General features: G+C 22.7%; 1 protein-coding gene across 1 annotated transcript; it reads right to left on the minus strand.

The window, feature by feature from the left end:
• Positions 1 to 2,402: 2,402 nt before the first annotated feature.
• On the minus strand, positions 2,403 to 3,118 carry BO70DRAFT_398369 (uncharacterized protein; the record flags this gene model as incomplete). The annotated part of the gene is made up of 3 exons (XM_025546778.1): positions 2,403 to 2,559; positions 2,636 to 2,809; positions 2,901 to 3,118. 3 exons carry the CDS (start codon positions 3,116 to 3,118, stop codon positions 2,403 to 2,405), a joined length of 549 nt encoding a protein of 182 aa, XP_025397486.1.
• Positions 3,119 to 13,768: the final 10,650 nt, after the last annotated feature.

Here is a 13,768-nt window from a genome sequence, read left to right on the forward strand (position 1 = left end):
CGCTGCTGCTTCATCTACCGCTGTGTCAAGCTCGTCTGTTATCAAGCTCCCACCAAGCTCTATCGGATCGCCATCGCAAACTTCTCCTGTCCTTCTTTCGTCCCACCCCGTGTCAAGCCCATCATTGATCGTCTCCTCTCGGGTCCCATCTGGAATCTCGAGTTCAGCACGTATCAGCACAATTCCTGTCAGCGTTCCTTCGAGGCCGGCCAGCTCTTCACCTGCGACGCTACCCACGTCTTTGCGGTCCAGCGGGGTACTCATTTCTTCAAGCACCCCTTCCGTTGCAGTTAAATCATCACAGATCATCTCGTCTACTAGTTCTTCGGCGGCTGTTTCTGATATCCGCTCCAGTCGCCTCTTTACCCCGGGCACTGGGTCTTCTGTCGCACGTTTGCCTTCTCAATCGGGACGGCGTACTACTACACTTTTGACTACGGAGACTATTGTCATTTCTTCGACTATTTGCAATACTGCAGCTGGGGTTACTGCTACTAGCAGTGTTGGTACGGGTACGGAAAGTGTTGTCACTGCTACTAGCTCGTCTGAGAGTAGAGATAACGCTGGAAGTCCAACCAGCTCGGTCACCACGGAAACGCTGTACACCACTAGCGTTACTACCATCTACCAATGCCCGACCACTGTGGTAGACTGTCCTGCGGACCAGAAAACCCCTCACGCAACCACCCTGACCATCGCCACTGGAACTGCGGTCTATCCTCTGACTACCTCGACTGTTTACACCACGGCAGAGCGTACCGTCACTGCTTGCCCATCGTCCGTGAAGAACTGCCCGGCAGCGGAGAAGACCACATACGTTACTACCGGGACATTCATGGCTTATACTACCATCTGCCCCGTTACTGCGCAGGAGACGGGCGTCCCCGCTAGCGTTACAACTGTACATGGCGCCGGGGCCACTCAGACTGCCACAAGCGAGGTTACAACAACTTCTACCGTCTACTCGACAGAGCTCCACACAATCACCGCGTGCCCAGCGTCGGCAAAGAACTGTCTGGCATCGGACAAGACAACATACATCACCAGTGAGACAGTAATTGCATACACCACTGTCTTTCTCGTGACCGCAGAGGAGACTGGTGCCCAGGCCACGCCCGATACAGTGGCGCCCCCACACATTTTGCCCACCGAGGCCATGACAACCTCTACAGTCTACGTAACAGAGGTCCACACAATGACCGCCTGTCCCTCAAACGACAAGAACTGCGCTGCTTCCGCAAAGACCACCTACCTGAGCACCGAAACGCGGGGCGTATACACCACCGTGGTCCCCGCATCAGGACATGAATCTGGCTCGACAGTTACCGCAGACAACCACCAGAGCGCCCCTACAGGACATTCGGGAAGCAATACCGAGGGCTCAGCCCCAGAATCCGAGATTATCTCCCTGACCACGGAGACCATTTACGAAACTCGCACGGCCACCATCGCTGTAACCATCTGCCCTCCGTCCCGCGGCAACCACTGTGCGGCAAGCGAGAAAATCACCTCCCAAATCGCAACCACAACAATCGTCCCCGTCACCACCACAGTCTACGAGGTATACACCATATATGCAAACCCCACCGCCGCGCCCCAAGGTGGCGAGGGCGTTTCACCCGCCCAGGTATCTAGGGGTCAAGAACAGATATACGCTACGGAAACCTACACCATCAACCCCCAAACTACATCCACATCCACATCCTCCGCCACTAGCGAAGGAGACGGAGAGGGAGGATCCCACGGACACGGATACGGCCAAGGAGCCATCACAACGGGTCATGTCCTGCCACCCCAGCCTCCCTTCGGGGCCTGGAACGCGACAGTCAACCGGAACATCACATCATCCAGCGCCAGAGTTCCGAAGTGGAAGCACCACCCATCTTCTTCTCCTTCTTCTTCCTTAGCGCATGGCCTTCCGGCGACTAGTGCAACTGCAACTGCAGCTGCTTTCCCGACACAGGTCATGGCTGTCGAGGAGGCTGTAGAAACAGGCGGTGCGAGTTCCCTGGGATGGGCAGGGGCTTCTAGTTTGCTTGGTGGGTTGGTTCTGGGGTATGCAGTTTTGTTGTTGTAGGAAGTGAATTGGGCTAGTCATTATAGGCCAGAGGCTCTGTGATTAATGTGAAATTGAACGAATATATGTACTATTTTACCAAACACTGCCATTGCCATTGCTATTGAATATTTAATGATGACTTGCGCAGCCCAGATACAGCGACATTTGTACCAAGTCTATATAAAAATGGTGTATCGGAGAGGCAGTATAAATATTCGAACTCTTTGGTCCCAACCGTCACCACACACAGGCCACACAATTCTCGCCAGGAAATTCAATACTAAAATAAAAATTCGCATCATCTCCATTCTCCAGCCAAATTCACGGCCGGCTCAGCCCATCTTCAGCGTGCTCCACTATAAAACGACTCTTGACCATAATCTCCCGGGCGGTTGCCAGTGGTCTCCCGATCCCCTTCCCCCGCCACAGAAACCAGTTCCAGCGTCTCCTCATCTCCGGATGAGGACCTGGCCGTGGCCTTATACCGATCCGAGACCATTCTGGGGGCATTTTCAATTAGCGAGCCGCGGCCGCTACTACCACTACCGCCAGTCTTCGTTCGTCTATAAACATGACCCCAGGGGGTATTTGCCCAGCGGCCTGAACGAAGACATCATGCATGCGGCCATGAGATACATTCCCACCTCCACGATGGCCCAGATGACCAACAACGCGCCGGTCCAGGTATTGTCTGAGTCTGCGTTATTGGTGGAGAACTCAAAGAGCGCGATGAGGGTGGCAATGAGACCGCTAGACGCACGCCAACACGTTAGCTCTCCGAGACCAAAGCAGTCAGGGACGAGGAGGGCAGGGAGAAAAGAAACGCAAACGCGGTACGTACAGACTTTCCTCATGAGAAAGGTAATCAAGAGGCCGATCTTCAGGCGCGTAGTCGTCTGTAGTTAGTCGGATGACGTGGGGAATGGGCAGGACTAGCAATATTATATCCGATCGAATGCTGATGACACGGGCGGCGTAGCGAAACCAATTATTCTCATGTTGAAACAGCGGCCCGGGATCTTGGGGTCCCAGAAGGACTGCAGCCGAAATCTGCAGCATAGCGCCGTGGGTTAATGTCAGGTCTAGAATGATGATATAATAAAGGTCTGATTCTACAATACTGCTGCGCAGGCAGTTGGGCTATATAGACATAGAATCAGGCAATAATCAGATATATATAAAGTTATATATAGGATTATATATAGACTGATCCAGATTAATCAGAAATTAAAGAGTTAAATCTTATTCTATTATTATATTAAGTTCTTATTTTATTTAATATATCTTCTTTAGCCTGCAAAGACTGCAATTTCTAGTAATAAATATTAATATAATATTAAATTAATTTTTAAATATAGTAATTTTAGCAGCGGGATTACTAGTTGACTTGATTAATTAATTCTAGTAATTTAATAAATTTTATATAATTTTAAAATATTAGTAATTTAATAAGACTATTAGCTATTATCTTATTTATAGATTATTAGTATATATTAATTTAACTATTCTGAATTTTCTGATAAAATTAATACTGATAAATATTAATATAATAAAAATAGATTATTATATAAAGTTTCTTATTAGTTAGAATTCAAAGTATTTACTGATTATTATAATTAATTAATATAATATAATTAAGATTAAATTTAATAGTATTAAAGAGATATTTTTATTAGAATATATTTTTTATAGCTTTTAATATTATAAATAATTTAGTTTTTATTATTAATATAGTTACTGTTTTCTATTTACTTGTTTATTAATTAATAGATTTTTTATATAAATAGTATATATAGTCTTTTAAGAATTACTGATTTTTAAGATTTATATAGACTGTATTACTAGTAATTTTAATTATATTTTTTTTTTATTTTTTTTAAAGAGTATTCTCTTATCTTTAATAATATCTGAATATTAAATATATTTATTTTATATATTTTAGAGATACTGAAGTAGATAATTTACTGCTTTCTAATATTTTAAATTAGAATTAATTATAAACTTAACTAAATATAATACTATTTTTAAGATATTAGAATATATTATTATAATATTAAATTATATAAATCTAATCTTTTATAAATAATTAAAAATCTGACTTTTTATAATCTTTTTATTATATAGCTTTAATTTAATTTCTTTGCTTGAGACTTTTTTCTTTCTAACTATATTAAAATAATATTAGATAATTAGATTATTATAATAGACTTATTAAGATAGCTATATTTTTTTATTAAATTAATTATATATAATCTTAATATCTAAGAATATATTAGATTTAATAATTTTTTTAATTTTATAATATTATTTTATTTTTTTAATAATATTATCAGCAGTTGCTGTATGCTTTAGCTGATAAAGTATAATTATATTATTTATAAAAAATATTATAATTATATTATTTTTTATAAAGAGATATAAATCTTTATTATATATTATTAGATTTAGTTTTTTAAGAGTCTTGATCAGATTCTTCTATTAAAGATATAATAAATATTTAAGTTTATAAAAAGCCTGAATTAATTTAAGTATTTTCTTATATTTATTTTTAAAATTATCTAATATTTTTATATATATTAGAACTTTAAGAGTTATATTAATAAAGATATTAATTATATTATACTGCTAAATATTAAGATTAAATATAATAATTAATATTATTAAGATTTAAAAAATTTTAACTTTTAGAATTATTATTTATATTTTTTTTTATTATTATTTATAGATTTTCTCTAATATAGATTTTAATCTTATATTTAATTAGATAATCTTCTGTATTATATTTATATATAAAAATCTATTTTATTAATAAAATTTATATATTCAAAGATTAATTTATTATCTTTTATATAAATTTCTTAATCAGGATATTAATCTTTATTCTTATAATCTATTTAAATTTATTTTATAAGAGATAATTTTTTAATTTATAATAAAATTTTAATAGTTTTAATAAATTTTTTTTATATAAAATCTTTTCTTTCTTAATATTATATACAGTAATATTAAATATACTATAAAAGATATTATTTAATATTATTATATATACTAAATAGATATCTTAATTTATATAAGATATTTATTTTTATCTGCCTGTAATAATATTATTTATAGAGATATTATTTATAATATTATAAGATATTACTTATAATTCTAAGAATATCTTTATTATTTTTTATTTTAACTAGCTTATTAGCTGATTGCTAAATATATTTAAGATCTTTGATTAGTCTGTTTTATTATTTTTAAATATTTTTATAAATCTAAAGATTAATTCAGCAGTTAAAGATTAATTAAAAAAATTAATATTTTTATAATTTTTATTATCAGAAAATTTTTTTGATAATATATATAATATTAAATCAGATATTAATAAAATATTATTATAGATTTCAAGAGTTTATAATCTATTTAGTATTCTCTTTTTTATAATATTTCTTAATTAATCCAAATAAATTATTTACTCTGTTTTTGATTTTATAATATAATTCTGATAATAAATAATATTATTAAATTTATTTAATATCTCTTTATTAGCTTCAGGATTCTCTTCTTTAAAAATATATATAAATTTATTAATATTAAGTATTTTTATTAATTTTTTTAAGATATTAATAATCAGTATATCTTCAGAAAATAACTTATTTTTATTATAAAAATAATCTTTATTAAATATAATATCTCTTTCTACTGTTATCTTACTGTTTTAAGAATTCTAGATAAATTATATATATAAGACTTTAAAGTTTATAAGAAATCTAATTTATATATATAATTTTAACTTAGCTAGTTTAAATATTATAATCTTTTATATATATATTTTATAATTTATTATTCTAAGATTATTTAGCAAAGACTTTATTCTATATATTAATTTATATAAGATCTTTCAGAATATATTATTTCTTAAGATAGATATTTAATTTAAGATATATATAGTAATTATATATAAAAATAATTAAAGATTAGCTAATAGTCTAGATCTGATTTAAATTAATCTTATTATTTTTATTAAAAAAATTTCTATTTATTTAGTCTTGCTGTTTTACTCAGATATTTTATAAATTAATTTATTTCTTAAGAAATTAATCTTATTCTGTAATTCTTTATATCTGTTAGTAAGAAATATTTCTTAATTTAAGAATATAATTTTTAATATATATTTAAATTAATTCTTTATTTAATTTATTAGTTCTTTAGCTATATTAATAATTTCTTACTTACTGATAATATCACTGATGATATAATAATTAATTAAATTATTAATAAAATAAAAAATATATTCTTTGATATTTATTATATAATTAAGAAAGATTAGATTAAAATAAAAATATTTAAATAATTTTTTAGTAGATATTATTAATTATCTTAATATCTATTTATTTATTTTATTAAATCTATATATCTTGCAGATCTCTATTAATTTTTTAATAACTTTAATATAATTAGCTAATTTTTTAAGATATTAAATAGTATTTTTATATATATATTTAAGATAATTATACCAGATCTCTTTGATAGCTATTGTTTGATATAACTTTGTTAATATAGATTTTTAAGTTCTTATAATTATTATTTTATTTTTAGTAGTATAATTTTTTGCTACTGCTAGTATTATAATCTATTTTTTAATCTTATTTAATAAGTTTTTTTTCTTCTAAGAATTATATTTAATAACTATTAGATTAAATAATATATAATAAATATAGACTTTCTTTCTGATCTGATTTTTTAAATATTTTATATATTAATAAAGATAAATATCTGCTCTGCTTGCTTTTATTGTAGAGATAATATTAATATATATCTCAGAGATATAGATAATCTCTTATAGATTAATTTATATCTCTGAATTATTATTTTTTAATATCTTTATAATAATTATATTATATTCTAGAATTAAAGACTTTAACTTATTTATATATATATATAATTCTGATAATATTACGTGGTATTTAATAAAGTGGCTTTAATTATTATAAATATAAATATATGCTTCTGTATCTGCAATTTATAAATTATATAGATAATAAGAAATCTTTTTAATAATTTGTATAACTCTGTCTAATATAGTATTATTAGTTTTTTTTCTGATAAGTATTAATATAATTATTTTCTTGTTTTCTATATTATCTTTTTGAATTATTTTAATAGCTTGATTTATTACTGTTTTTATTATAGATAATCTTTTTTATATTTATTAAATCTTTTTAATAATCTCTGGCTTCAAAATCTAATCAGATAAATATAATAATTTAATAATATAATAATACTTCTTAAATTAATATTTTATTTTATAAAAATAATTTTTTAGAATAAATTATTTCTGCTGCTTTAATTTTTTCTAATTTTTCTTAATTATTTATAAGAACTTTTCTTAAGAAGTAAGAACTTTTCTTAAGAAGTAAGAACTTTTCTTAAGAAGACTTTATTAAACTTTTACTTTCTTATATAAATTAGGTGTAAAAGTGAGGTGAAAGTAAGAGAAAGATAAGAGAAGTAAAAAATAAAAAAATTAAAAATTAAATAATTAAGTAAGAATTTTTCTCTAATCTCTTAGAAAGACTTTACTAAATTCTTATTTTCTTATATAAATTAAATATAAAAGTAAGATAAAAGTAAGATAAAGATAAAAAAAAATAAGAGAAAGATAAAAGAAGTAATAAGAAGATTTAAAAATTAAATAAATAAAAAAAAATTAAAAGCTAATTTAACTTGATTAAAACTTATTAAAAAACTAATTAAAAATTAAGAGATTTTTTTATTTATATTTATAGCCAATTAGCTATTAAAAATATATAAAAATATATAAAATTATATAAAAATTATATAAAAATTATATAAATAAAACAGGGCTAAGAATAATAAAATTAGTGATTAAATAGAGACTAGAATAATTAATAAAAATAAGATCTCTTACTCTATTATAGAATAGATAAAACTTAAAATTATTAATCTATTAATTAATAGTTTAAGACAGCTAACTGATCTGGGGCTATAAATTAATAAGTCTTAGATAGTAAACTGATAAATCTGCTTATATTATTAATATATTTCTGTAGTTTTAATAAAATAAAATATCAGAAAAAACTAAAGTAAACAAATTACTAAAAATAAAAAATAATAATAATAGAATTTAATAAATTATTATATTTAATTATTTAATAAATTAAGTATATTTTTAATTAAAAAACTGCTTAGTCAGATTATCTGCTTATATTTTATTAATAAATATTTATTAAATATTAATTATTTTATTCAGAGCTTCTTGTCTTAGTTAATAATTAGTAATATTAATATATTTTAGACTAGTCCAAAAGAGAAAATTCTTATTAATAAAAATTTTGACTATTTAATAATTATTATATAATATAAAGAAGTATTAATTAGAACTAAATTCTATTTATTTAAAAAATCTTCTTTATTAAAGAAGTTGCTTAACTGCAGTAGTTAGAGCTAATAATTTAGTTTTAGTAATTAAAAAAATTATATAATATTATTTCTTGCTTAGCTAATTAATAGAGCTATTAAATAAATAAATAATATATTTTATTAAGCTAGTATAATCTTGATTATTAATAAAACTAGTATTACTAACTATATAAAATAAAATAAAACTAGAACTAAATTTAATAGCTAAGTTCTTTATTTCTTTTAAATAAAAGATTAAATAATTCACAGTCCTGAGATATTTAGAACTTGAATTAATCAGATATTCTGAAATTAATTAATATAATTTAATAATATTAGACCTAGTCTAAACTATAGAATATAAAACTAATTTTATTTTTATTAAAATTTATAAATTTAATTAGTAATAGTCTAATAGAGTAAATTCTTTATTAATTTCTTATTTAAAAATAAAGATTTAGAGCTTTTTCTTTATCTTAAATTAAACTTATTAATAATCTTATTAATATAGTTTGATTATTAAATTTATAATTTTCTATTTGGGCGATTATATAAGATTTAAATATTAAGAAATAAATTAATCTTTCTAAGATCTTTAAATTTAAATAATATTATTAATTCTTACTTAAATTTATTAAATTTTTGATAATTTGATTTATAAAATATATAAATTATATTATTTATAAAAATTATTAAAATTATAAATTTATTAATAAAGATATATTAATTTTTTTAAATAAACTTAAGCTCTAGAATTATTAGTCTCTGTTTTAAAATATTTTATTAAAAAAATAATAAATATCTTAATTTATATAGAGCTTTCTATAATAAAAAAACTATTTATTTATTTTTTAATTTAGAAATTAGATTTATATAGATTTTCTTCTTAATAAGATTATTAAAAAAGATAATAATTATATTTAATTAATTGATTTCCAGATTAAATATAGTAATTAAAATTAAAAAAATCTATATAAATCTGGCTGCAAGAGTACTAGTATATATTTTTAATTAATTAAATATCTATAAATTATTTTTAATATAAATTTAAATTTTAAAATTAGTTAGATAATTAGTTTTATTAAATTTATATAAAAATATTTATTTTAATAATAATACTTCAGCTTTATTAGTTTTATAAATTAAATATATATTCTAAGTATTTAGAGCTTTTAATTAATTAATTTTAGTTTTAATAATCTGAGTAAATTAGCTTAAAAATATATAATTTCTTATTTCTTATTAATTAATAGACGGAGATAAAAGTAATAAGAAATTAATATAAAAAATTTTACTTTTATTAATATAATTAATTATTATTTAAATAACTTGAAGAGTAAGCCTAGCTCTTTTAAAATTAGAATTAAATAATTCTAAGCAGATCTATTTTAGATCTCTAATTAATTTAATATCTAAGAACTTAGTTTTATTAATCAGCTTATTAATATTTAAATTATTAATAAGAATCTAAGACAATAAAGAAAATAGATTAGATAATAAAAATAATAAATTTTTTATAATTATATTATTATCTTATCTAACTAAGATATTTAACTAATTATTTAAAACTGTTAACTAGCTTGATTCAGTAGTTAACTAATCTAAGATTATTAATTAATCTTATTTTAATTAATTATTTAATAAAAATTTAGATATTTATTTTAATATTTCTGAATTAAAAAAATTCTTATCTATATCAGATTCTTTAGATTCTTTAGAAATAGAGATATCTAATTATTTTAACTAAATAAAATTAACTAATTTAGTTATTTTTTACTTTATTAATAGATTTTCTAATTCAGTATATTATTTATAATTAAAATTTTTATTAAAAATAATATTATAAGTTAAAATTATTCTTTTAAAAATAGATATTTAAATCCACTAAATATTAGTTATCTGATAATTAATTAGATAATTAATTAAAACTCTGAATTCTAGTTTATCTTTTTTAAATAAGTTATTAATTTAGATATAAATATATAATTTATATTTTCTTAAACAGAAAATATCTGATTTTCTAAATAATTATAAAAGACTTTTTTAGATAGTTTTATATAATATTTTCTAATTTAATTATTTATTTAATATTCTGTTTAGAATAAAAATAGCTAAATCTATTATTTCAGATTATAAAAATATAAGAAGTCCTAAATTAATTAATAAACTTCTTATTTTAAAAATAATTAGAGCTTCAGATTTTTTTATATATAGATTTTACTCTGAATAATAAACTAATAAATAACTAATTAATAAATCTTTAATATTAACTCAGATTAGAAAAATATTAAGATTTTAGTTCTAATTAGAATAAAATCTCTTGAATATTATTTTAAACTAATTAATAATTAATTAAATTATATTAATAATTAATTTTAAAATATCTGATTTAAAAGTTAGAGCTTGCTCTAAATAAAATTTTAAATAAAAATAATAAAGATAATTAATATATCTCTATTTATTAATTTTATTTATTATATAAATCAAGTCTTAATAAATTAATTTAAATATCTGACTTTTTTTCTTAAATTTTTGTCTTAAAATTTATTTTTCTAATTAATTAATTTTATATATAGAATATTTTTTATTTTAGCTTAGCTTATCTGAGCTAGTCTGTTTTAATAAATTAATAATATTAATTCTCTGAACTAAATTATTTAGATAATTTAGAATTTTTTTATTAGAATACTCTAATTTTTTATATTATTCTTTGACTATTTTAGATATTATATATTAATATTCTGAGAGTTTAATTAACTTAAGATTACGAATTAATAAATCTGAGATAATTAATTAACTTATCTTAATAATAATAATTATAATAGAACTAGATTTTTATTTCTATTAAATATAATATATTTTTTTAATTTTCTTAATTTAGTATAGTAGAGTTCTATCTGCTTATTTAAGAAATTTATTTTTTTTATTTAAAAATAGTCTTTTTTTATTAGCTTTTACAGCTGAGAGAATATTTATATAAAATTAAAAAATATAGATTATTTTTTTAAGTTTAAAATATAGATCTTTTCTATTTAAATAAATAAAATAAAAAATAATTATTTTATAGTCTTAAATAATTAAGATAGTATTTTTTATTTTTATTAATTTACTTTTATTTATAATAAAAATATAATTAATAAAAAAATTTAAGAAATTATAGATATAATTATCTGAAGCAGTATTAAAAGTTTATTAAAATAAATAAAATATTAATAATTATTCTAAATAAATAATTTATTAATTTATTATTAAGAAGATCTTTTCTGTCTTGACAGTTATTTTATTATTTTTATTAAATAAAGATAATATTTAATAAGTCTGATAATATTATTTAAAAAAATATTTTAATTTAAGATTATTTCTGAAAATATTTTTAAAATAATTTAAGATTTTAATCTTAGATTTTTATTCAGAATCTTTTAGTTTCTTATTAATATAAAAATAATTATTAAAATTATAAAATTTATTATTCTTATTTAATTTATATAGACAGGACTAATTTTTAAATCTTTATTTTTTTATTAATATTTTACTATTTTAAGAAATTTATTTTAATTTAGTTATTAAAATAATTATTAAAACAGTTAATTTAGAATTATCTAAAAAATCTTAAAAGAAGATATAGCTAATTCTGTTATTATTACTATTAATTAGCTTAATAAATTATTTAATTTAAGAATTTAGATAAATCTAATTATATATTTTTTATATTATTTTAAAAAATTTAGATAATTCTTTCTGATTATTTTTATTATTAATTAATTTTAATTATTAAATTATTATAAAATTGCTTATTATTTTCTAAACTGATTTAAAAAAGTTATAGATTATTTAAATAAAATTAATAATCTTACTTAATTTCAGCTCTACTGCTTCTAAATAAATAAGCTTTTATTAAATTATATAATTCTTAATAAAATTTTTTATTTCTAAGAATTATAGCTTATAATATTTATTAATAATCTTTTTTATACAGAATTAATTAATAGAGATAATTTTTTTTTTTAGAACTTATAAAATTTAATAGAATCTTTTTAAATTAAGTATAATATACTGATTTTGCTTGCTTAATATAAAATTTATTAATAAACTTAAAAAGACTAGTTTAGAGATAATTTTCTTCTATTTCTTAAATTAATAATTAAATTAATTTATAATTTTCTAATATAAAAGATAGTCTGATTTACTGAGATTTATTATTAAAATAATATAATAATTAAAGTCTAAAATAGATATAGCAACTGGCTTGATAAAATAATTAGATTTATTAGATAAATCTGGATTTATATATTCTCAGATATTTTTATTAATAATAAATAATTAAATTTGATTAATTTAAAGAAATTAATCAGATTAATTATTAAAGATAATAAAAATTTTCTTAAATTACTGATTTTAAGATATAATAAAGAAATAGTTAAAAAAATTTAAGAATTTAGATAAATCTTATTTTTTATTTAAAAATTTTATAATTTTCTATATAAATTTTAAGTCAGAGATAAAATAAAAATAAAAGAAATAAAAAAATATAAAGAGTCTTAGAGATATTAATAAAGAATTAATATAAGAATATAACTGGGCTTATAACTAAGAATTTTTTTTAAAAAATAAGAACTTTTTTTAAGAAGTAAGAACTTTTCTTAAGAAGACTTTATTAAACTTTTATTTTCTTATATAAATTAGATATAAAAATAAGATAAAAGTAAGAGAAAGATAAGAAAAGTAAAAGATAAAAAAAATTAGAAATTAAATAATTAAATAAGAACTTTTCTCTAATTTTTTAAAAAGACTTTACTAAACTCTTACTTTTTTATATAAATTAAATATAAAAGTAAGATAAAAGTGAGATAAAGATAAAAAAAAGATAAGAAAAAGATAAAAAAAATAATAAGAAAAATTAAAAATTAGATAAATAAAAAAAAGACTAAAAACTGATTTAACTTAATTAAAATTTATTAAAAAATTAATTAAAAATTAAGAGATTTTTTTATTTATATTTATAGCTAATTAGCTATTAAAAATATATAAAAATATATAAAATTATATAAAAATTATATAAAAATTATATAAATAGAACAGGGCTGAGAATAATAGAATTAGTAATTAAATAAAGACTAGAATAATTAATAAAAATAAGATTTCTTATTTTATTATAGGATAGACAGAACTTAGAATTATTAGTCTGCTAACTGATAGTCTAAGACAGCCAACTGGCCTGAGGCCGCAAATTGGTGAGCCTTAGGCAGCGAACTGGCGAGTCTGCCTATATTATTGACAATTTAATTTTCTTTGATTATA

This window comes from Aspergillus heteromorphus (assembly GCF_003184545.1).
Source record: "Aspergillus heteromorphus CBS 117.55 chromosome Unknown BO70scaffold_21, whole genome shotgun sequence".
Lineage (NCBI taxonomy): Eukaryota > Fungi > Ascomycota > Eurotiomycetes > Eurotiales > Aspergillaceae > Aspergillus > Aspergillus heteromorphus.